The 23,307-nt window shown below is 38.5% G+C and overlaps 3 protein-coding genes across 3 annotated transcripts; 2 read left to right on the top strand and 1 right to left on the bottom strand.

The window, feature by feature from the left end:
• Window positions 1–1,065: 1,065 nt before the first annotated feature.
• LOC141658117 (uncharacterized) lies at window positions 1,066–3,744 on the bottom strand. Its single transcript, XM_074465370.1, has 3 exons — window positions 2,581–3,744; window positions 1,434–2,226; window positions 1,066–1,328 (listed from the first exon to the last, which is right to left on the bottom strand). Exons 1-3 carry the CDS (start codon window positions 3,742–3,744, stop codon window positions 1,066–1,068), a joined length of 2,220 nt encoding a protein of 739 aa, XP_074321471.1.
• Window positions 3,745–19,538: 15,794 nt separating this feature from the next.
• Window positions 19,539–20,779, top strand: LOC141658101 (uncharacterized). Its single transcript, XM_074465369.1, has 3 exons — window positions 19,539–19,935; window positions 20,029–20,513; window positions 20,714–20,779. Exons 1-3 carry the CDS (start codon window positions 19,539–19,541, stop codon window positions 20,777–20,779), a joined length of 948 nt encoding a protein of 315 aa, XP_074321470.1.
• A 142-nt stretch (window positions 20,780–20,921) lies between these two features.
• On the top strand, window positions 20,922–22,644 carry LOC141658084 (uncharacterized). The gene is made up of 3 exons (XM_074465368.1): window positions 20,922–21,014; window positions 21,135–21,251; window positions 22,432–22,644. The coding sequence occupies exons 1-3, from the start codon at window positions 20,922–20,924 to the stop codon at window positions 22,642–22,644; spliced, it is 423 nt and encodes a 140-aa protein (XP_074321469.1).
• The last annotated feature ends 663 nt before the right edge of the window (window positions 22,645–23,307 follow it).

Here is a 23,307-nt window from a genome sequence, read left to right as displayed (position 1 = left end):
CCTTTTTTGCATCTTTGTCATTTTTTGATTTGCATTTTTGTGCTTTGATCAAGATTTTTGACATGAGAGCAACTGAGGGAGGTATTTTAACGTGTTTTGATGTGTAGTGTTTGATCAAGTGTGGGAATGGCAAATGCCTAGGCTAACAGGCCTTTGTAGTGCAACCCACAACATTTTGTTGGGTTCATATACCCCTTATTATACTCATCTAATCATTTTATAAATTACCCATAATTTATATAATAGTGGATCTAGTTGCATGCATAACAAAATGAACAAAATTAGGGAGAAAATGATATTTCTTACATACAATATGGATCGAAATATTGGGCACAAATAAGGACACCTTCCTTATTTGTTATTGAGCTTTACAATAATGGATGATCCTCCAACCTCAAGTGTAGAGATGCTCCTTAACAATTGCACCCAAGACTATTTCCCTTAAAACTAATATATGAATTAACTAGATTTATATATTAGTATCCTTAAATGATTCTAATAATATGTATTACTACACTAGTAATAATATATGGTAATATTAGAATAAGAGTTGAACAATTTATAAGATCTAAAACCAATTTTAGAGTGAGAAAGGAAAAATACACAAGACAATATTGTGAGAATGGTTTAATGGAAAAATAAGAGCCAAGCTCATATTTTTAGAGGGAGGGTACGGTTTTTGGAGGCCAAGGAAGGCCAATGCATGGCCTTTACTTTTCCTTTTGTTCTTCACAAGAAAATAGGTATAAGACTACTTACAAAATAGGTCATCATTGTGTTTTATTTAACAATTAAATAAAACACCCACTAACCTATAAATCTCTCTATTTTTTGGTCCATAGATAAAATGGACATCCATTTTATGTTTGTCAATTTGTCATTTGTAATAAGGTAGGTCATGTGTCACACACCATGCCTACATGTATTTTAATGCATATTTTTTTTTTTTGTGAAATGTGAAATATATTATAAATGATAAGACAGAATTACATCAGTTCAATTCACCAAGCATTGACAGCTACTACCATTACAACCATGCTCATACAAAACAAACAGAACAACAATTTAGTCTGCCTGCACCCCGGTCAATATCTCTGGAAGCTGAAATTTAGAAGTCATTAACTTCTGCCTGCATCTATATTGTACCTCACACTTAACCTGCTGAATAATAAAAGAAGGAGTAAACAGTTTGGCTTCAATCCTACAAACATTCCGAGCATCCCATAAGTGATACCACAGTGCAAGTATTGCTGTCGGCACAATATGGTTCTTCAACAATGATCTACTTCTCCATCTTGCACTCCAATGCACCACATCATTCAATGGGACTGTCACTCCCAGCCATTCAGTTAAACTGTCCCAGCATTTCTGACTATACATACACTAATATAGTAAATGTTGATGGTTCTCCGGACTGACTAAGCAAAACTCACACAGACCATTAGTATGCAGCCTAAACCCCTGCATTCTCTCCTTGGTAAATAGCCTACCCTTGACAGCCAGCCACCCCACAAAAGAGTGCTTAGGAAAAGCAGATTTATTCCAAATCAAAGGAAACCAGTCACACTTAACCTGCACCCCTCGTAACCATTTATACCCCTTTGAGACTGAGTATTCACCAGAGTTCCCAGTCCACAAACAATTAGTATATCCAGGTTTCATAATATCCTTAACATGGCAAATTCTTCTCCATGTGCAGCTAGTATTACAGGTCGGTTTATAGTCCATCCAAGCTTGCCCTTTTATATAAATGTGGTTGACCCATCTAATCCACAAATGATCAGTTTTAACAGCAATCCACCACACATATTTTCCTATCGTAGCCTCATTCCATAACTTATAATTAATTATGCCAAGCACACCATATCTCCTATCTTTGCACACTTTATCCCAAGAGACAGCAAGAGCCCTATTGTAAAGCTCAGATCCTGACCATAGGTAATTTCTGCATATACACTCAATTCTTGCAATGACAGTAGTTGGAATAACAAAGATCCTGGACCAGAAAGTATGCAGTTGAGAAAGCACAGATTTGATAAGCACCATCCTCCCTGCATAACTCAATTTCTTGGCCCCCCATCCTCTGATTCTTCCTACAATTTTCTCTATCAACCTGGTACAGTCCCCAATAGCCAAATGTTTGTAAGAAATAGGAACCCCGAAGTACCTAAAAGGGAACTTGCCAGGCTTGAAGCCAAAATAGGACAAAATATAATCAATCTCACCCTGAGGCATCCCATTAAAATAGATATCAGATTTTTCCTATTCATTTCCAATCCTGAAGCCCCAGAAAAAGTGGCAAAAGATCTCAGAATAACAGTGATAGACCTCCTATCCCCCCCTACAAAACATTAACAAGTCATCTGCAAAGCACAAGTAACTTAGCTGCAAAGGTCTACAAAGGGGGTGATAGTTAAACTCCATTCTACTAGTCACATCATTTAATATCCTACTCAGATACTCCATAAAAATAGTGAAAAGCAAGGGGGGCATTGGATCCCCTTGCCTAATCCCTCTCTTCCCTTGGAAGTACCCAAAATTGTTACCATTTAAAGATAGTGTGAACCAAGGGGAAGAAACACAAGCCATAATCCAATCCACCATTCTCTCAGGAAAACCCAACGCTCCTAACATTTGTTCTATAAACTTCCACTCAATAGAATCATAAGCTTTCTTTAAATCAACTTTTATAATGCACCTTGGGGAACAAGCTTTCCTATTGTAAAGTCTTACTAAGTCATGGCAAATCAAAATATTATCAGCTATGGCCCTCCCTTTGATAAAAGCACTTTGGGTGACACTCACAATATTAGGGAGGATAGGAACTAGCCTGTTACACATAACCTTAGAAATAATTTTATAGACCACATTGCAGCAAGCAATGGGTCTGAAGTCAGCCACTGAGACAGGTCTAGTTTTCTTTGGTACCAGGGTAAGGACAGTAGAGTTAACCTGTGTAAGTAATTTTCCAGTCTTAAAAAATTCCTTGATAGCATCAACCAAGTTCTCCCCCACAATATCAAAAGCATCTTTGTAGAACTGGGAGGTGTATCCGTCTGGGCCAGGTGGTTTGTTAGCTGGAATAGAGGACAGAGCTTGCTTAATTTCCTCAGTAGTAACCTCTTGTATCAGAGCTTGAGACTGTTTAGCATTAACAATAGTCCCTGTCCTGACTGTAGGAACATGGACAGGGGTGACAGTTTTACTAGTTCCCAACAAGTGCACATAGTATCCCACAAAAGCTTCCTCGATGGCTTGGGCAGTAGAGCAGTTATTCCCATTCAAATCCTGGATGCAAAACACCATATTACTCATTCTCCTACCTTTCAGAACACTATGAAAATATTGAGTGTTATCATCCCCATCCTCCATCCATTGGGCCTTAGATTTCTGAGCCAAAAAACTCCTTCTAGCCTCCTCTAGCTCTCTATAACTAATTGTTGCCTCTCTCTCAGTTTGCTGTAGTATCATATTATTTGGATCATTATTATGCAGCTGTTTTTGAACATTGTAAAGATATAACTTGGCTACATTAGCAGAGGTTTCAGTATTACCAAACACTTCTCCATTCATCTGTTTTAAACCAGGTTTAAGAAGTTTCAGCTTCTTAACAAATTGGAACATTTTATATCCAAGGATCTGAGTACTCCAAACCCTCTGGACAGTGGCTGTAAATTCAGGGGCTTTCCCCCACATGTTAAAATACTTGAAACCACCCTTCCTTCTCTCAGGCTCATTACTCATATTAATGGTACATGGGCAGTGATCAAACAGCCCCTAAGGATGAAAGATAGTAGTAGTGACTGGGAATTACATCATCCACTCATCATTAACCATTGCTCTATCCAATATACTAAACACCATAGCCCGAGGTTCATGTTTATTGTTCCATGTAAAGAAAGCCCCTTGAGAAGGTAAGTCCAACAACCCACAATCATCAACACACTCTTGGAAACCTTTCAGTTCTGCTATAGTCACCTCTGACCTAATCCTTTCAGACATGGCTAAAACATTATTAAAATCTCCCATAGCAATCCAAGGTCCACTGACAACAGAATGCATCTTCTTCAATGACTGCCAAAGAGGAAGTCTATTAGCAATTCTATTAAACCCATAAATCACAGACATCCACCACACACACTCAGTAGGAAGATAAGTGACTTTAGTATGTATAACCTGAGCTTCACTACTCAAAATCTCCACATCATAATTTCTAATGCATATTTAATCCCTTAAATATCATTTTATAACAAATAAATTACTTGTGACAAAATAACTAGTAATACATGATTACCATTATTAAAATGGGTCATATAAATATAATTCACAACATTTAATTGTTTCACAAACAATAATGAATTTTAGTAATAAAATCTTTTAATTACTAAAATAAATCTTATTTCATCAAATTACAATAAGATACAGAAAATTCTCACTCACAAATGAATTGTTCAAATTTAAGGAATTGATTAACTTGTATCGACATACAATTAATCAACTTATGTATTAAGGGAATTGTCCTATAGGTGTGACCTTAAGGGATCAACTGATCATCACCGTCAAATGACAGTAATGTCAAACTCTAGTTAGCTAATCATTACCGATTAATGTTGATCAGTTGACTATATAATGAATCATCCCTTACGTATTCTTATTATGAGATTTAATTATGATTTTTAATCATGTGATCGCACTATTGTTGAGGACACGTACTCCAACACATTTAACAAGGAAAGGAAGGAGGAATGACACGGGAAGTGGAATCCCCACGACTAGACCTAAGCTCGTGGGAGCTGAGTACAATCCGAGCGTCCCCTGGCTCAATCCGCGTGTCCTTGTCTTAGAACGTGGGAGCTGGGAAACTTCAATATGTGGGATACGTCCTGGAAGAAAATCTGCAAAAACCGAGCTCAGGACGCTTGTCCCCAACATCAGGACGCTCGTCTTGCAATCAATCCGCAGGTCCTGGGAACCTTCATGTTTATGAAATTTTGCTGAAGAAGAATCTACACGTCCCAGACTCAATCCGAGCGTCTCCGCAGAAATCCGCTCGAGCTGAGCAAAATCCGCGCGTGCCAGCACTGGTTTGCTATTTCAGAAAGTCTTGTAAGACGATCCGCGTATCTCGACTATGATTCGAGCGTCCCAGGCCTGATAGTTAAACAAAACATGGGACACTTCTCCTTCCCAATTCACTTCCATATTTCAAAAACACAAACACATACATTTTTCCCCACTTCAACCCTCTATCCCCTCATTCAAAAACATCAATTTCTCAACAAAATTCACCACAATCCAAACAAAACTTGCTCAAAACAAGATTAAATCACTCCTTCATCAACAAAAACCATTTAAACATCAAATTCCTCACAAATTGAATCAATTTTCTAGGGTTTGGGCGAAATTTCGAAAATCCTAAATTAATTGAGGAATTGATTGAAGTTTGAAGAAGCAAGGAACATCTTGGTTTGTTGATACCAATTTGAGAAGGAGAATACAATGGCAAGGACCAAAGGCGGAACCAAGGCACCCAAAACTCCAAATTTATCAAAGAGGCAACAAGCTCTTCTTGCATCTAAGGCTTTGGTAGTAACTCAACCAAGGGAGGAAGTCCAAGTAACCGTCAACCCTATTGAGGAAGCTACCACATCTACTCCGGTCGTAGAACAATTGCCAAATTTTCCGGAGGTAACTTTCTTATCCTATAAGCATAGGATTGCATTTTTATCCCTTGCCAAAAAGACTATAGTGGCTACCAAGTTTATTTGTCACGATCCTTTGCGAAAATTGGGTGTACTTGAGCGAACTAGAGCATTTTTCGAGTCCATAGGGTTGATAACCCTCTTTGAAATGGATGAATTGACTTACCCCTCATTGACCATGGAGTTCATAAGCTCCTTGAGGATGTATAAGATAGAGACTCAAAATTATATTAAGTTCCATCTTGAGAACTGCAGAAGAATGACTAAGAGTGAGTTTGGTAATGTGTTTGATCTTATGCGATATGATCATTTTGAGATGAAGCCTTTGAAGTATGATGCCGCACCCCGTTGGAAAGCTATAACCGGTCATAAATTTGATTCTTTTCGAGAGTGCAATGCTTTTTATGTTCACCATCTGGGCATAAGAGTTTGGCACAGGTTTGTGGCCAATACCTTGATTGCTAGGAAAGGCACCAACCACTTCACCGAACTAGATTTTGTCTACCTTGAGTCTTTCATGAATGTCAATGGGAAGTTCACCAAAAAGTACAATAATCTTCAACTATTTCTTGATCGGTGGCTCGAGATTGATAATGGGAAAGATGGAGCGGCCTTTATTGTAAACAGGGACTTGGTAAAGAGGTTAGCTAAACACTTTAACCTGGAGTTCAACAAGGATAACACCTACAAACCGGTTAAGGGGAGAAACCTTCTTGACATGAGAACTATGATCAACAAATTTCATTGGGTCAAGAATGGCAATCTTGACCATCAATATGAGTGGCTCATCAAGGAAGCCAAGTCCATTGTATTGTCCAACAAGATTTGCCGTATCTCCATCCGTAGACCAAACTACCTCTTGTCTGTCTCCAAAGAAGCCGAAGTGATAATTAAGCAATATAGGGATCCAATTGCAAACCCTCCTCCTCTACCATTGTGACACCACCCTATCCTTTTGCCTACCAAGTGGCTCTAATGTCATGGGAGGCAATGACTATTTGACCCAATTAATGTAACAAATGCATAAAGAAGCTCACGATGACCGGGTGAATGCTTACTGTGCCCAATATCCACCCCTACTACATATAGCTAGGCAAGGAATTCTTGATCCTTCATATCCTTTGCCTAGTTGGGCGGATAAGGAGGTATTATTCCCTAGTGCTTCTCAAGATGCCGAAAAGGTTAGTCGGGTGGCTAATAGAAAGGAGGTTGTTGTTGTTGAAGACGGGGAAGGTATTGGTTCATGCCAAGAAGAAGAAGAAGAGAAAGGTTCAAGTTGCGATGATGATGTTGAAAGTGGTGAATCCTCCGGGTTAATGGAGGTGGATGATGAAGAAGATGATGAAGAAATTGATAATGAAAGTGATGATGATGGCGGCAATGATGCCGGTTATGATGATGTCGCAATGAGCGACAATTGAGGGTTGACAAGGCTTATTGGAGGATACCAGAAGTGCGGGGTTGATTACTTGACTTCAACCTATTCCATTGTGAGTTTCCTACACCTCCTTTAGCTTTGTTTTTTTTATCTCTTGTCTTAAATTTTAATCTTGATCATTTGTAGAGTCAATCTTTGCTCTTCGTAGTTTTGAGTCATAGCACCATTTAAAAGACTCCCACCTCGGTTCCATTGAGGTGTCTCATATTTTATTCCCATTTGCAAAATCCAAAATGACAATTAGAATTCATGCCTTGCATCCTTACCTTGTGCATGAACTTCCCTATTTCGACACTAGAAATAGTGTTTTGATTGGTTTGGGGGAAGTTCATACTGAAGGAATGCGAGTCAATTCAAATTGGCTCTCCAATTAATTGAAAGCATGCATCATATAGGATAGATAAAATTGCATCACTTGTATATATGTCATATAGTTTGCATACTAGTGTAGAAATTATGCATTTTCATATAGATTGCATTGCATAATTTCCTATCGTATTGGCCATTAAGGACAATGCCCATACTAGTGTGTGGATGAGAAATTCTAACTTAACATTTAAAATCAAAAATGATAAAAATTGAAAATATTTCGAAAAACACAAAAATATGTTCTTTTATTTCATAAAAATAAAACCATAAAAATTTTAAAATTTTAAAAACCAAAAACATGTTCATTCCTTTGTAGTGTAGAATTGTATTTTGTGTATATACACTTGTGTTTATTTGCCACTCTTATCACATTGGATCGACTACGTCAAATCCGAGGCATGAGGAATATGAAGACTGCGTGGTATGATCTTTCCAAATTTCATTTTTCCTCTCTATGTTAATGACTATGTGGCTTCTTTTTGTTTGATACGGTACAAACCAATATTATTCTAGAAGTTGCATTTAGTTTATATAGCATTCTAGTTGATAGAAGCATATGCATTAGAGTTGTATATATGTTAGTTGCATCATAGGATGTAGTTGCATTTTAGGAAATGTTTTGTGAAAACATCTATTTGGGAAACTTGACAAGTGTATATAAGGCCCTTGTAAATACTTTTTCTTCTTCAGACTTTGCTCATTAGAATACCTCTAAAACAGCCTAGGATATGTCATGCTAGTATCCTTTTGATGTGAACGAGGTCGTCACTCATCCAATCAAACACATTTATAATACTCAACAAACAACTAGTTAGCGGTAAGTCGAGGTCGATCCATGGGACGGTGTGCTTTGGGTTCTAAGTCTATCTATATCAATTTATGCTAGTGTCACAATTTGGTTGGGTTTGTAGTTGTGTCTAAACTAATGCATGCAATATAGTAAAACAAGCAATAAAAGGAAGGATGTAAACAAATGATTAAGAGTGCTAGGATATCATGGGGTCATAGGGGATTCATGGTGTTGATCATACAAACATGTTCACAAGGTTGCAAGCAATTAATGTTGTGGAGGAACCGAGTTGGGTTATATCTTACGGTTCATAGGAAGAGTTGGGTCCCGGAGCCGAATCGATTAGATTGTACAACACCTACAAGTCGACTTACTTTCCTCCTATTCAACTTCTATGCATGGTCTAACAAGACTCGAGTTGGTTTATATCTTACAAGTCAAGTTGAAAAGATAAGAGATGGTAAAAATGCAAGGATTCATAGGCTTAGCATTTCATCAAACATAACATGTGCATAAAGTTGACATCACAACAAGCAAGCAATTTGATTATGAAAACACATTAGATTAAGCATGAATCAATCCCATGTTGGTTTCCCCTAATTACCCATTAATCCTAGCTAAAGAAACTACTCACTCATTATCATGGGAAACATGTCATTAATGGTGTCAATCATCACAACAAGTATAAACATGATAATAGAATGAAGAAATAAACAATAAAGAGTAAAAGGGTAAAAGAATTATACCAACTTGAGATGATCCAAATAATAAAGCAAAGAATAATAGAAGAAACTTGATTGATTGATGGAAGGTTGTCAATCTCCCAATAATAACCCAAACATCTTCAATTACCCAATAATAAACTTGAATAATAAACTTGAATAATAATTAAGGAGAGATTAATGTGTAATTTGTGGAAAGATTAAAGATTAATCTATTCTAATCTACTCCTAATCTAATCTAAAGAAGGATTTTCTACCCAAAAACAACATGCTTGATTAATTACAAAGATGGGGTATTTATAGTGGAAATTAGGTGGGATGCATTAGGTTAACTAAGGGCTAAACTAGTAATTACACTTTTTTAAGTTGGGCAAGGAGACTCCGGTATTTCTTGAGGGAAGGGCATCTTTCTTTGAGGCTTGAAGAAGACGAAAATGCGCTGGGTTCGAATCCGGGCGGATTAAGGTGAATCCGGGCGGATTCTGAAAATGCAATCCGGACGGATTTGGGAGAATCCGGGCGGATTTGGGAGATGCAATCCGGGCGGATTTGGGAGAATCCGCTCGGATTGTGGTTCACGTAGCAAGGGAAAGTTTCCTGTCCAGGAATCCGCTCGTCCCGAGCGAAATATGGGTGTCCTGGGCTTCAACCCGAGCGGGTTGAATTTGACCCGAGCGGGTTGAGCTGTATCTTGAGCTCGGATTGTAAAACGGACGTTATTTCCTCATCCGGACTCCTATTGGAGTGATTCAAAAGCCTAGATCGCTTGTTTTTTCGACGCCGTTCCATCTAGCATATTTTTAGAGCAAAGGAGCAACCCTTGGTTCGGTTTTTGAGCGATTTCTTCATGCAATGCCTTCCTTGATTTTCCTCCTTGCTTTAAACCTTATGACCCTTCTTTATACTCGTTATTTCCTCATCTAAGTGGCGGAAATTACCTACAAAGGAAGCAGTTCAAGGGTACACACTCCTTCATAGATGCAATTTCTTCAAACTACTAAGCCTAGAAGGATACCAATAAATCACCTCCAAATTGTGTCGAGCTAGGGTACCTTTGTCCTCAATCGTTAAATGCTTTTGTCAAGAATAGACTCCATATGGTGTTAGAAACACTGGAGGATCGCGGAATTCCCCCTCTTGCCTAGACAAGAAGAAGGGTCGTCCCCTCTCTACCATGTACAAAAATAGATACGATGGATAAAGGGATCGATAGACATTTGAGTTTCACTTTGGGAGTTTGCTTTTGTTGTTGTTTTTCCCCACAATTTTATGTGGCATATAACATTTGAGAACACTTTCTTTTGCCATTTCTTTTTGATTTTTGGCATTTCAACACTTGACAACTTTCAACTTTTCTTTGCATTTCTTTTGAACATTTTCAAAGTCACCCCATATGTAGTGAGGGTGCCTTATATTTGAAACTTTAGGAGTTCTATTTTTGCTCCTCTTTTCATTTGATGCATTTTTGCAAACTTTCTTTCACTTTTCATTTCTTTGAACTCAAATCAATTTCTTTTTGTGCCCATTCCCTTTGATGACAAAAAATGTGGTAGAACATGGATGATGGATGGATGCATGGTTTCAAGGGTCACCTTGGAATAAACGGTAGCCAAAGAGTTATCACACCACAAGGTACTCTTGACTAGGCCTTAATCCATGGGTCAAAGGATACTAGCATGACACATCCTACGGTGTTTTACAAGTATTCTAACAAGCAATGTCTTAAGAAGAAAAAACATCTACTAGGGCCTATATACACTTGTCAAGCTTCCCAAGTAGACGGTTTCGCAAAATTTTCTAACATGCAAACTACATGCCATGATGCAACTAACATATATACATCCTAATGCATATGATTCTACCAACTAATATGCCATATAAACTAAATGCAAGTCCTAAGTTCACATTGTTATACCGCATCAATCAAAATAAAGCCACATAGTCATTAACATAAAGAGGAAAAAGGAGATTGGAAAGATCATACCATGCGGTCTTCTATATCCTCATGTCTCGGATGTGGCATAGTCGATCAAAGTGAAAAAGGATGAACAAACACAATATATACAAGACTACACTACAAAGGAAAAGAACATGTTTTTGGATTTTTAAATTTTTCAAATTTTTATGGTTTTTGATTTTATGAAATTAAAGAACATATTTTTGGGATTTTTCGAAATTTTTCAATTTTTATGCATTTTTTGGAATATAAATTCCCATCCCCCACTTTATTTTGGACATTGTCCTCAATGTACATGTAGGAGTAGGAATAAAAAGGAAAACATGTTTTTGGATTTTTGATTTTATGGAAATTGAAGTACAAATGCAATATGATATGAATGAATGCATGCTCTAACTAAATGCAATTCTATATGACATATATAACAAATGAATGCAATCTAAACTATACTATATGATGCATGCTAAATGTTTAAGTCACCTATGATCAAACCTCCCCAAACCGATTTAAACACTATTTCTAGTGTAGAAATGAATAGGTTTGGCCATTAGTGACTATGCATGAATTCTAGTCTATATGCAACTATCTACATGAATCATGTGAGATATATTACAATGCAAACTATACATATGAACTAGCTAATGCAAATGAAATATGAAATATAATACAAATGCAAGCTAAATGTATACGTATATAACTAAATGCAAGTGTAAATGTAATGCAAAGACAAAGAAAAGGGTATCTTACAAATGGTGGTTTGAGGGAGGACTCCACCAAACTCATTCCGTCTTGCCATGATTATTGATGTTGTCCATGTTGCTTAATGCTCTCAACAACCGGTCAAAGGCTTTTGAATGGGCTTCATGTAGGCATAAATAGGAGATTGGTGATGTCAAAATGTAGTTTACCCATCTTTGCTTGGAATAGATCTTGCCAAACACTCTCCCATTTGTTTCGCCCTTGGCACTTGGCTTCTTCCAATGCTTCAAACCAACAAGCCCATGATTCTTGTCAATACAAGGTATGAAATATTGCCCATATTTATCCGGAGGCTTCCACTCTTTACCATCTCTTTCAAATTCTATGATGATAGAGCATTGATTCATCAATCCTTCAATAGTAGAAGGAGAGTTCTCATTTCTTTGATGAGGGGATAGTTGAATAATAAGATGTGGAGGAGTCAACTTCTCACCATTGAGGTCATTCATGCTTTCGTTGTCTTTACTTTCTTCTTGACCCTCCTTAGAACTTGAACCATTTCCAAAGAAAAGAGCTTTAATTTCTTCCAAACTATGATCAAAGATGCCAACATCATAGTTTTCCTCTTGGCCTCTCAATTCCCCAAAGATTGCAAGTTCAAATTCATCAACCTCTTCTTTCAAAGTTTTACCTCCATTCCCACAAGTGTCAAGGGAACACACTTCCTCTACATGGGTCATAGAGGGAAATTGTGGTGGGAGGTCTTCCTCATCATCATCATCATCATAGGTGTCCCAAATTGGAGAAGCAAGGCTAGTGTGGGAGCTAGATACATGACGCAATTTAGACAAAGTGCTTGTCTCATAATTGGCCTCCAATTCATATTCACCATTGCTCTCCTCTCCAACTTCATCATGCTTCAATTCATCATCCACTCTTGGTCCATAATCAATCAAGCACTCCCCTTCCTCAAAAGTAACATCTTCATATTCACATCTATCATGAATGTTTGTAAAGTTGGGTACAAGTTGGAATATGGGGTGTTCAATACTTATGAATTTAGGAGGTGGTGGGGGATTCACAAGAGTAGCTTCATAATGCCATCCAAATTCTTCTTCACCCTCATTATCTTCCCCTTCTTCTTCATTTAGCATTTGGGTGGCCTCCATTTGGGCAATTTGATTTGCCAACTTCTCACCATTAGTAACAATGTTTTTGAGAACATTGTCCCTAGCTTGGCTCTCTTCTAGCATTTTCATGAAGAGATTTTGTTGGCACCTTAACATTTGGAGAACCACACTTTGCATGTCAAGATTATGCTCATTCTCTTGTTGTGGGTACATGGGAATTTGGTGGTATGGGTGTTCATTGTAGGATGACATTTGGCATTGATTGTAAAGTGGGTTTTGGGAGGGTGGTTGTTGTGGATGTAGGATGTGGGGGCTTTGGTAAGAAAAGTTGGGGTAGTGGTTAGGACTTTCATTGTATGAGTTGTAAGGTAGGTTTGTTTCAACTTGCTCCAAAAACTCCCCATACCCATGGTAGTCATACTCAAAAGATTCACCACATACTCCATGTGCCAAGCCTTCGGTCATCATCATAACTAGGACAAAGATATAACTACAAACAAGGAAACTACAAGAAAACGGTAAAAACAATCCTTGAGGAACAAGTTCCTCAAGGTTAAAGCAAAATCAAAATAGACAAACAAGTAAGAACTTAATCACATAGCACCATCCCCGGCAACGGCGCCATTTTGATGTGGGTGAGGTCGTCACTCATCCAATCAAACACATTTATAATACTCAACAAACAACTAGTTAGCGGTAAGTCGAGGTCGATCCATGGGACGGTGTGCTTTGGGTTCTAAGTCTATCTATATCAATTTATGCTAGTGTCACAATTTGGTTGGGTTTGTAGTTGTGTCTAAACTAATGCATGCAATATAGTAAAACAAGCAATAAAAGGAAGGATGTAAACAAATGATTAAGAGTGCTAGGATATCATGGGGTCATAGGGGATTCATGGTGTTGATCATACAAACATGTTCACAAGGTTGCAAGCAATTAATGTTGTGGAGGAACCGAGTTGGGTTATATCTTACGGTTCATAGGAAGAGTTGGGTCCCGGAGCCGAATCGATTAGATTGTACAACACCTACAAGTCGACTTACTTTCCTCCTATTCAACTTCTATGCATGGTCTAACAAGACTCGAGTTGGTTTATATCTTACAAGTCAAGTTGAAAAGATAAGAGATGGTAAAAATGCAAGGATTCATAGGCTTAGCATTTCATCAAACATAACATGTGCATAAAGTTGACATCACAACAAGCAAGCAATTTGATTATGAAAACACATTAGATTAAGCATGAATCAATCCCATGTTGGTTTCCCCTAATTACCCATTAATCCTAGCTAAAGAAACTACTCACTCATTATCATGGGAAACATGTCATTAATGGTGTCAATCATCACAACAAGTATAAACATGATAATAGAATGAAGAAATAAACAATAAAGAGTAAAAGGGTAAAAGAATTATACCAACTTGAGATGATCCAAATAATAAAGCAAAGAATAATAGAAGAAACTTGATTGATTGATGGAAGGTTGTCAATCTCCCAATAATAACCCAAATATCTTCAATTACCCAATAATAAACTTGAATAATAAACTTGAATAATAATTAAGGAGAGATTAATGTGTAATTTGTGGAAAGATTAAAGAGTAATCTATTCTAATCTACTCCTAATCTAATCTAAAGAAGGATTTTCTACCCAAAAACAACATGCTTGATTAATTACAAAGATGTGGTATTTATAGTAGAAATTAGGTGGGATGCATTAGGTTAACTAAGGGCTAAACTAGTAATTACACTTTTTTAAGTTGGGCAAGGAGACTCCGGTGTTTCTTGAGGGAAGGGCGTCTTTCTTTGAGGCTTGAAGAAGACGAAAATGCGCTGGGTTCGAATCCGGGCGGATTCTGAAAATGCAATCCGGGCGGATTTGGGAGAATCCGGGCGGATTTGGGAGATGCAATCCGGGCGGATTTGGGAGAATCCGCTCGGATTGTGGTTCACGTAGCAAGGGAAAGTTTCCTGTCCAGGAATCCGCTCGTCCCGAGCGAAATATGGGCGTCCTGGGCTTCAACCCGAGCGGGTTGAATTTGACCCGAGCGGGTTGAGCTGTATCTTGAGCTCGGATTGTAAAACGGACGTTATTTCCTCATCCGGACTCCTATTGGAGTGATTCAAAAGCCTAGATCGCTTGTTTTTTCGACGCCGTTCAATCTAGCATATTTTCAGAGCCAAAGGAGCAACCCTTGGTTCTGTTTTTGAGCGATTTCTTCATGCAATGCCTTCCTTGATTTTCCTCTTTGCTTTAAACCTTATGACCCTTCTTTATACTCTTTATTTCTACATCATTGGTCATCATTCTTGCCTCCTCTTCATACTAGTCCATCTAATATCATCAAATGGCTTCCAAATATGCACAAAAGACGGGAATTTCCGCCTTATTATCTTCTTTTCTACAAAACATATGAAATGCGATAGAAAAGCAAATAGGAAGGTTTTGACGGATAAAATGGCCATAGAATGATATAATAGTATGCAAAATAGGCTCAATTAGGGGACTAAATGTGCGCTAATTATGGTCACATCACCTTTGACCCATGGACTAAGGCCTAGTCAAGAGTACCTTGTGGTGTGATAACTACTTGGCTACCGTTTATTCCAAGGTGACCCTTGAAACCATGGAACCATCTTTCACTTCTATCATATTTTGTCAATAAAAAGGGAATGCGCACAAAAATTATCAAGTTGCGTTCAAGCATCAAAATGAAAAATAAGAAGTTTGCACAAATTGCATCAAAGAAAAGAGGAGTACAAAAATAAGAACTCCTATGCTTCAAATAAAAGCACCCACGTTACAAATTAGGGTGACTTTGAAAATGTTCAAAAAAATGCAAAAGTTAAAAGTTGTCAAGTATCAAAATGCCAAATATCAAAGAAATGGCAAGGAAATTGTTCTAAAAAATGTCAAATGCCACAAGAGAATTGTGGGGAATAACAAAATCAAATGCAAACTTCCATTATGAAACTCAAAAACATATTGATCCCTTTTTCCATTGATCCCACTTTTGTGCATGGTGGAGAGGAGACGACCCTTATTCTTGTCTAGGCAAGGAGGGAAATTCCGCGATCCTATAGTGTTTTTAACACCATAGGGAGTCTACTCTTGACAAAAACATTTAACGATTGAGCACAAAGGTATCCTAGCTTGACACAACTTGGAGGTCATTTGTTGGTATCCTCCTAGGCTTAGTAACTTGAAGAAACCATATTTATAATGGAGTGTGTACCCTTAGATTGCTTCCCTTCTAGATAATTTCCGCCACTTAGATGAGTAAAGTGGCTATTCCTTTTTGTAGATGCATCCATTACTTTTTTTGTGTGCTTAATGCTTGGATGTATCGCCATTTTGGCAAGCCCAACCTTGCCTTGCAAGAAGGCAGCTTACCTCATGGATGTCTTGTTGTTAGTTAAAGGGGTACAGTGAGACCCGTTAATTGTCTCATATCGGCTATATTAGTAGGCTAGTTTAAATAAAGGTCATAGTTTTAGTCACCTCTTTACTCGGGACGAGCAAAGGTTCGGTTTTGGGATGTTTGATGTGACTCATATTTGAGCACATTTAGTCCCCGAATTAACCTCGTTCCCATGCTTTCTAGCATATATTAGGGTCATTTCTTATCTTTAGTTCCCATTTTGCATATTCTTTGAGGTTTTGTATCCTTGGTATGAGATGATTGCTAGCCTTGCATTTATGGAGCTAAATGGATCGCATCTAATGACCAAGCATCGAAGAGGAGACCGACACTAGAAGCCTAAGACAATAAATGAAGAGGAATGGGCAATGATGAAAGATCCGTGCATCCCCAAGACAATCCCCAAGGATTGTTAGGGAGCCAAGAACAAGAGAAAACCCAGTCCCAGGATCCGAGCGTTCTGGGCTCATGACGAGCGTCCCAGGGCCAGGATCCGAGCATCTTGATGCAAGCCCAAGCGGATCTTCTTACAGGACCAACATCGTTTCAGGCTAGGACGTTCGGATTCCCCTGGGAGTTGATGCATGATCCGCGCATGTCCCTCGGGAGTAGCAAAATTATCAAGCTTCTGTTAGGGTCTTAATCGTCATTTGAGTCCTTAGTAACCATAATCCTTGTACTTAATTTTAGTATAAATACCCTATTCTACTACCTAGATTATCATCTTAGAATCATCTTATCATAATTAATCTCTTATATTTAGTCTTAATCAAAGTTATAATACACATTTCAATATTAATCACATCTTAATCTTTCGTTAATCTCTCAATTGTTCTTAGTTTTAGTTGGGTAATTAGAAGATTATTTGGGTTTATTGGAGGATTGACAACCTTCCATCAATCATCAAGTTTACTTCTATTATTCATTGCTTTATTATTTGGATCATCTCAAGTAGGTATAATCCCTTTTTACCTTTGCTTAATTATTGTTAATCACATCATTTATTCATCATGTTTTGCTTTGTTAGTATGATTGACAACCTTATTAGCATGCTAAATTTGATCATGAGTGAGTAGTCCTTAAGCTAGGGTTAATGAGGAATTAGGGGAAACAATCATAGGGATTAATCTATGCTTAATCTAATATGTTTTCATAATTAATTACTTGCTTGTTGTGATTTCAACCTATGCACATGTTATGTTTGATAAAATGCTAGACTATGAAACCTTGCATTTTTTTACCCATCTCTTCTCTTTTCTATTAGGCTTGTAAGACATAAACCAACTCGAGCCTTATAGACCATGAATAGAGTTGAATAGGAAGAGACTAAGTCGACTTGTAGGTGTTATAAAGTCTTGATCGACTCGGCTCCGGGACCTAAATCTTCCCAGGGATTGTAAGATATACACTAACTCGATCCCATCACAACAATAAGTGCTTGCTTCTAACTAAGAACATGTTTGTATAATCTATTTCCATGATTCCCTTATGAACCCATGACACCCTAGTGCCTTTAATCAATTGTTTACAAACCCCTTTAATTGCTTTGCTTTTTTTTCATTAATTTACATTCATCTTGTTGATTAGTTTAGACCACATCTCATCTCAACCCAATTTGTGACACCCTAAAGCATAGCTACTTGCAATTGAAATCTTAAATAGATACCCTTCCTCTGGGATCCGACCTTTACTTACCACCCTATTAAGAGTAGTTTGTGAAGATATAAATATTGTTTTGGTTGGTAGTAACAACGACTAAGCATTACACACAATAATACCGAACCAACCCATCAGGCAGAACGTACTCCAGAATGCAAAACTAACTTACTCGACAAAGTAAGCCCTACATGATAGAGTACCTGTTAGGCCCAAATTAGCCTGGACCGACATTTGTCCAGCCTGGCATAATTAAGCTGATTGAGGCAACCAAGCTCCGGATAAATCTAATTATTATTAGGCAGATAAAGGATACCAAAAGTCAAGCAGGCTACTAAACCCTTGAAGAAAGACTTGATGGTAAGCCTATAATAGCCTGATGGGACTCTTAAACAGGCTGGATCAAATTAACAAGCAGAAAAACGGTTATATAAAAACAAATACCCATGTCCTATTCTCATGGAAGACCAAGTCCAAAGACAAGAGCACACTATTTCCATAAATCAGAACGTGCAAAAGGAGAAGAACAATAGTTTGTTGAGGGAGAACAAGTCAACCGGGTTAATAAGAAGTGTGCCCTATTTTTCAGCTAACAACTCCAACGATCAAGAGTAACGTTGGATTGAATGGAACGTTAATATTGGAAGATTATAAATAGCTTGAGGAAGCATTTGTAAAGGGGGAGGGAAAGAGATCACTTGAATACAATTTGTCTTCTGTTTTTATTGTATATTCAATCATTTATTCCGTATTAATATTCAGCTTATCCAAAAAATACAAACAACATCGTTTATACTTCATACTTTCCATTCATTTATTTATAGTTTTGTCTTTGATATAAAGAGCTAGATACCCTCACCACCTAATAATCAAGTCAGACCCTTACAGGAAAAATCTTGCTAAAACAATTGGCGCCCACGGTGGGGCATCCAGTTCATTAATCTTCAAAAAATATATATCTTTATCATCTTCCATTTAATATTCACACGAGAAAATGGTGGAACTCACCTCAGAACAACAGTTAGCTGCTGCCTTGGCTAAAATCAAGGAATTAGAAACAATGCAAGAAAAAGCAGCCCAGAAGAAGCTGGAATCACTAGGCTCAAAGAATCGGAGTCCAGCATGAAAAAGAAATTGGAGAACCAGGCTTCAGGTTCTAAAACCAGATTTCACCAGTATTGGAACCTCGGAGATGGAGGCCTCCTTCGATCTACACGCCACCCCTGACAATGCATCAAGCAAGACAGAGACAGCAATAATGATGGCCATGCCCAGGAAATCCGGAAACTCCACAACAAGATAGAAAATATACCTGAAGTACCAGATCCTGTAGCTGAAGTGGAAATAGATAGCTTCGCTGACTCACCCTTTGCAGATGAAATTGCAAAGATTGATCTCCCCAAGAAATTCACCGTTCCATCCATAAGAACCTATGATGGGACCTCTGATTCGCAAAACCATGTAACCATATTCAAGGAAAAAATGCTAGCAGCCTCAATACCCAGTGAACTCAGGCAGGTTTGCATGTGTAAAGGCTTTGGCACTACCTTGACTGGAGCAGCACTACAATGGTTCATCAACCTCCCAAATGGTAGTATCAAGAATTTTGCAGATTTGGTCAATGCCTTCAACCAGCAGTTCGCAAGCAGCAGAGACATGACTAAGAGACATAACAACCTGTTCAGAGTTAAGCAGCTTCTAGACGAGCCCCTCAAAGAATTCCTGGTCATATTCGTCAAAGAAAAGGTGGCCATTCCCAGATGCGACGAAGAAACAGAAGTGGAAGCTTTCAGGCAAGGAGTTCTGCTTCACAGTGATGTCTACGCAGATCTAACCAAGAAGGCCTGTCCAACCTTCGCCACTATTCAGTCCATTGCCTTAGAACATGTTAGACTAGAAGAAAATCTCAACTTCAGAACAAACTCACCCGGAGGAAAGCAAAGCTATGGCCACAATAACAGGAAGAGCTCCTACCAGAAAGGAAAAAACCTCAGATCAATATCTTATTCTAGACCTGAACGGTCTAAAGTCAATGTGGCACAGGAATGCAAACGTAACCTTTCTAACCTACCAACTATTCTTGAATATAACTTCTCTATAAATACTGCAGGATTGATCAAACGCTTGGAAAGCCTGGGAGACACAGTTAGATGGCCCAAGAAATCTGACAACCCCAGTAAAGATCCAACAAGATGGTGTGACTTCCACCAGGATATTGGACATAATACAGAAGAATGCATTCAGCTCAGGAAACAGGTGGCTTACCTCGTAAAGAAAGGATATCTGAAAGATATAATCCGACAGCCCGGGGGCAAAGATGAAGGAACAAGCAAAAAAGATCCAGGAAACATCAGGGGTCTTCCTCCTCCTCCTCACCCCATCTATGAAGTCAAATTCGTAAACGGAGGCTCAGAAATCTGCGGCTTGACCAGCTCAGCCGCTAAGAGAATTGCCAAGGAGTCTAAACTTCAACCCCCTTCTAGGTCTAAATTATTACTTGCTGTTACTTTTGATGAATCAGACTTGCAGGGAGTACCAGACATGCACCATGATAGCCTGGTGATTACCATGCAAATTGGTACAGCTAAAGTGTCAAGAATCCTGATAGACGGAGGCAGTTCAATCAACTTGGTAATGCTGGACGTCCTTAAATCCATGAAAATAGACGAGGAGAAAATCATCAAGAAATCCAGTGTCCTGGTTGGGTTCAGCGGAGAAACAAAGAACACTCTGGGAGAAATAAACTTACCTACCTATGTAGAAGGCGTGGCTTCCTATGAAAGGTTCAGAGTAATGGATTGTCTATCCTCATACAATGTAATCCTGAGCAGACCATGGATCCACAACGTCAAAGCCATCCCATCGACATATCACCAATACGTAAAGATAGCGACTGAATGGGGGATAACCACCATCAGGGGAGAATAGAAAGCAGCTCAGGAATGTTACAGTCAGGCTTTGAAACCTTCAAAGTCAAGTAAGTCCCCCGCATAGAAATTAAAATCCCCTGTCTGGAAAGAATATATAGCCCAATCACAGATGGAAATAGGAGAGGTCATTCTAGACCAAGAATACCCTGACAGGAAGGTATTAGTGGGATCCGATGCACCTGACTCAGTCAGGCCTAATTTGGTAAGCTTTCTCAAAACTAAGATGTCTTGTTTTGCTTGGACACATTTTTACATGACTGGTATAGATGATGATATTATAACTCATAAATTAAATATTGACAAATCATTTAAGCCTGTACAGCAAAAAAGAAGAAAATTTGCTTCAGAAAGGAATGAAATAATCAATAAAGAAGTTGACAAGCTACTAGACATGGGAATGATCAGGGAAGTAATATACCCTGACTGGCTAGCTAATGTGGTAGTTGTCCAAAAGAAAAATGGCAAATGGAGAGTCTACGTGGACTACACCGACCTGAACAAAGCCTGCCCAAAAGATCCATTCCCCCTGCCGCATATTGATGCAATGGTGGATGCCACCGCATGCCACGAGATGTTGACATTCATGGATGCTTTAAGGGGATTTAATCAATTAAAGATGCATCCCCCAGATCAGGAAAGTATAGCCTTCATCACTGAAAGTGGAATATATTGCTATACTGCAATGCCCTTTGGATTAAAAAATGCATGTGCAACCTATCAGAGATTAGTAACCATGATGTTCAAAGACCAAATTGGAGACACCATGGAGGTCTACATTGATGACATGGTAGTCAAATCAAAGAAAGTAGAAGACCACATCAAAGACTTGGAAGTAGCATTCCAAATATTGGAAAAATTCAACATGAAGCTAAATCCACAAAAATGCCATTTCGGAGTCTCAGCAGGCAAGTTCTTGGGCTATATGGTGACAAAGAGAGGAATTGAAGCCAGTCCTGAACAGATCAAAGCTATCCTGGAGCTGGAACGACCAAAAATGGTCAGACATACAAAAATTAACAGGAAGAATAGCCGCCCTGAACAAGTTCATTTCAAGGTCATCAGAAAGGTGCAAATCATTTTACAAACTGCTAAGGAAAAATAAAAACTTCCAGTGGACTCCTGACCACCAGTCAGCCTTCGAAGACCTAAAAGCATATCTATCTTCCCCACCTTTCCTGGCAAAACCAGTCAAAGGTGAACCCCTGACGGTATACTTGTCAGTCACTGAGACTGCAGTCAGCGCAGTCCTAGTCAAAGGGCTGGACGGACAACAACACCCTGTCTATTACGTAAGTAAAAGTCTACTAGATGCAGAGATAAGGTATGGCCTACTTGAAAAGTATGTTTTAGCTTTAATTATGAGTTGTACTAAATTAAGACCGTACTTTGAAAGCCATCCTATAATAGTTAGGACCAATCTTCCTATTAAATCTGTACTTAGAAAAACAGAACATTCCAGACGAATGTGCAAATGGTCAGTCCAGCTAAGCACTTACAACATAACCTTTGAACCCATGACAATAATTAAATCACAAGCACTAGCATATTTTGTGGCTGATTTCAGTCCCGCCCTAGAACCTCATCTGATAAAAGAAGTAAACAGACTGACCAATGACCAGACAGACCTAGAATGGACCATGTTTATCGATGGTGCAGCCAATATGAGGGGTACTGGCTTGGGCGTGGTTCTAAAATCACCACAGGGGGATAAAATAGAACAGGCTATAAGTTGTGCATTTGAAGCCACCAACAATGAAGCTGAATATGAAACCCTAATAACAGGATTAAAGGTGTGTATTGACCTTGGTGTACAAAATCTAAAGGTATACTAATTCCCTTCTCATTTCAAATCAGGTAAACGGAATTTATACCGCAAAGGACTCAAAAATGATGCTTTATTTAGAAGTTGTCCAAAATTTGAAAATGAAATTTCGCAATTTTAATATTGACCAAATACCCAGGGACTTGAATACTCATGCCGATGCCCTAGCCGGCCTAGGATCCAATTTCAGCCCCCCTGATTTTAATAAAATCCCCATCATACATTTATTGGAACCTACAATAAATAAACAAGATGAGACCTTTCCAATATATGTTGCCAACTCATGGACAAAACCCTACTATGATTTGCTCCAACAAGGAATCCTTCCCTTAAATAAACAAGACGCTAGAGCACTAAAGATCAAAGCCGCTTCATATACCATAATTAACAATGTGCTTTTTAATAAATGGCAGGCAGGACCATATCTCACATGCCTGGAACCACAGGAAGCTGAACAGATACTATCAGAAATCCACGAAGGACACTGTGGCAACCACAAAGGGGGCAGAAGCCTAGCGAGCAAGGTACTCAAAACATGCTACTTTTCGCCTACACTGAGGGTCGACTGCTTGGAATTCAGTTCTAAATACGAAGCCTGGCAAATTCATGGACCATACATCCACCAGCCATCTGAAAAGTTACATTCAATATCCGCCCCCTAGCCGTTCATGAA

This window comes from Silene latifolia, chromosome 1 (assembly GCF_048544455.1).
Source record: "Silene latifolia isolate original U9 population chromosome 1, ASM4854445v1, whole genome shotgun sequence".
Taxonomy (NCBI): domain Eukaryota; kingdom Viridiplantae; phylum Streptophyta; class Magnoliopsida; order Caryophyllales; family Caryophyllaceae; genus Silene; species Silene latifolia.
This window is presented reverse-complemented; position numbering and strand designations above follow the sequence as displayed.

What these genes read in the sequence shown, in the direction of transcription:
- LOC141658117 (XM_074465370.1), bottom strand. Translation starts at nt 3,744, where the DNA reads ATGAGTAATGAGCCTGAGAGAAGGAAGGGTGGTTTCAAGTATTTTAAC. An exon ending in TGGATTGGATTATGGCTTGT is followed by an intron (nt 2,227 to 2,580) that starts GTTTCTTCCCCT and finishes GGGATGCCTCAG; the next exon opens with GGTGAGATTGATTATATTTT. An exon ending in GCTGCATACTAATGGTCTGT is followed by an intron (nt 1,329 to 1,433) that starts GTGAGTTTTGCT and finishes TGGGAGTGACAG; the next exon opens with TCCCATTGAATGATGTGGTG.
- LOC141658101 (XM_074465369.1), top strand. Translation starts at nt 19,539, where the DNA reads ATGACTAAGAGACATAACAACCTGTTCAGAGTTAAGCAGCTTCTAGAC. An exon ending in TGTGGCACAGGAATGCAAAC is followed by an intron (nt 19,936 to 20,028) that starts GTAACCTTTCTA and finishes TGGGAGACACAG; the next exon opens with TTAGATGGCCCAAGAAATCT. An exon ending in GAGGCAGTTCAATCAACTTG is followed by an intron (nt 20,514 to 20,713) that starts GTAATGCTGGAC and finishes AATCCTGAGCAG; the next exon opens with ACCATGGATCCACAACGTCA.
- LOC141658084 (XM_074465368.1), top strand. Translation starts at nt 20,922, where the DNA reads ATGGAAATAGGAGAGGTCATTCTAGACCAAGAATACCCTGACAGGAAG. An exon ending in ACTCAGTCAGGCCTAATTTG is followed by an intron (nt 21,015 to 21,134) that starts GTAAGCTTTCTC and finishes AAGCCTGTACAG; the next exon opens with CAAAAAAGAAGAAAATTTGC. An exon ending in CTGACTGGCTAGCTAATGTG is followed by an intron (nt 21,252 to 22,431) that starts GTAGTTGTCCAA and finishes ACCAATGACCAG; the next exon opens with ACAGACCTAGAATGGACCAT.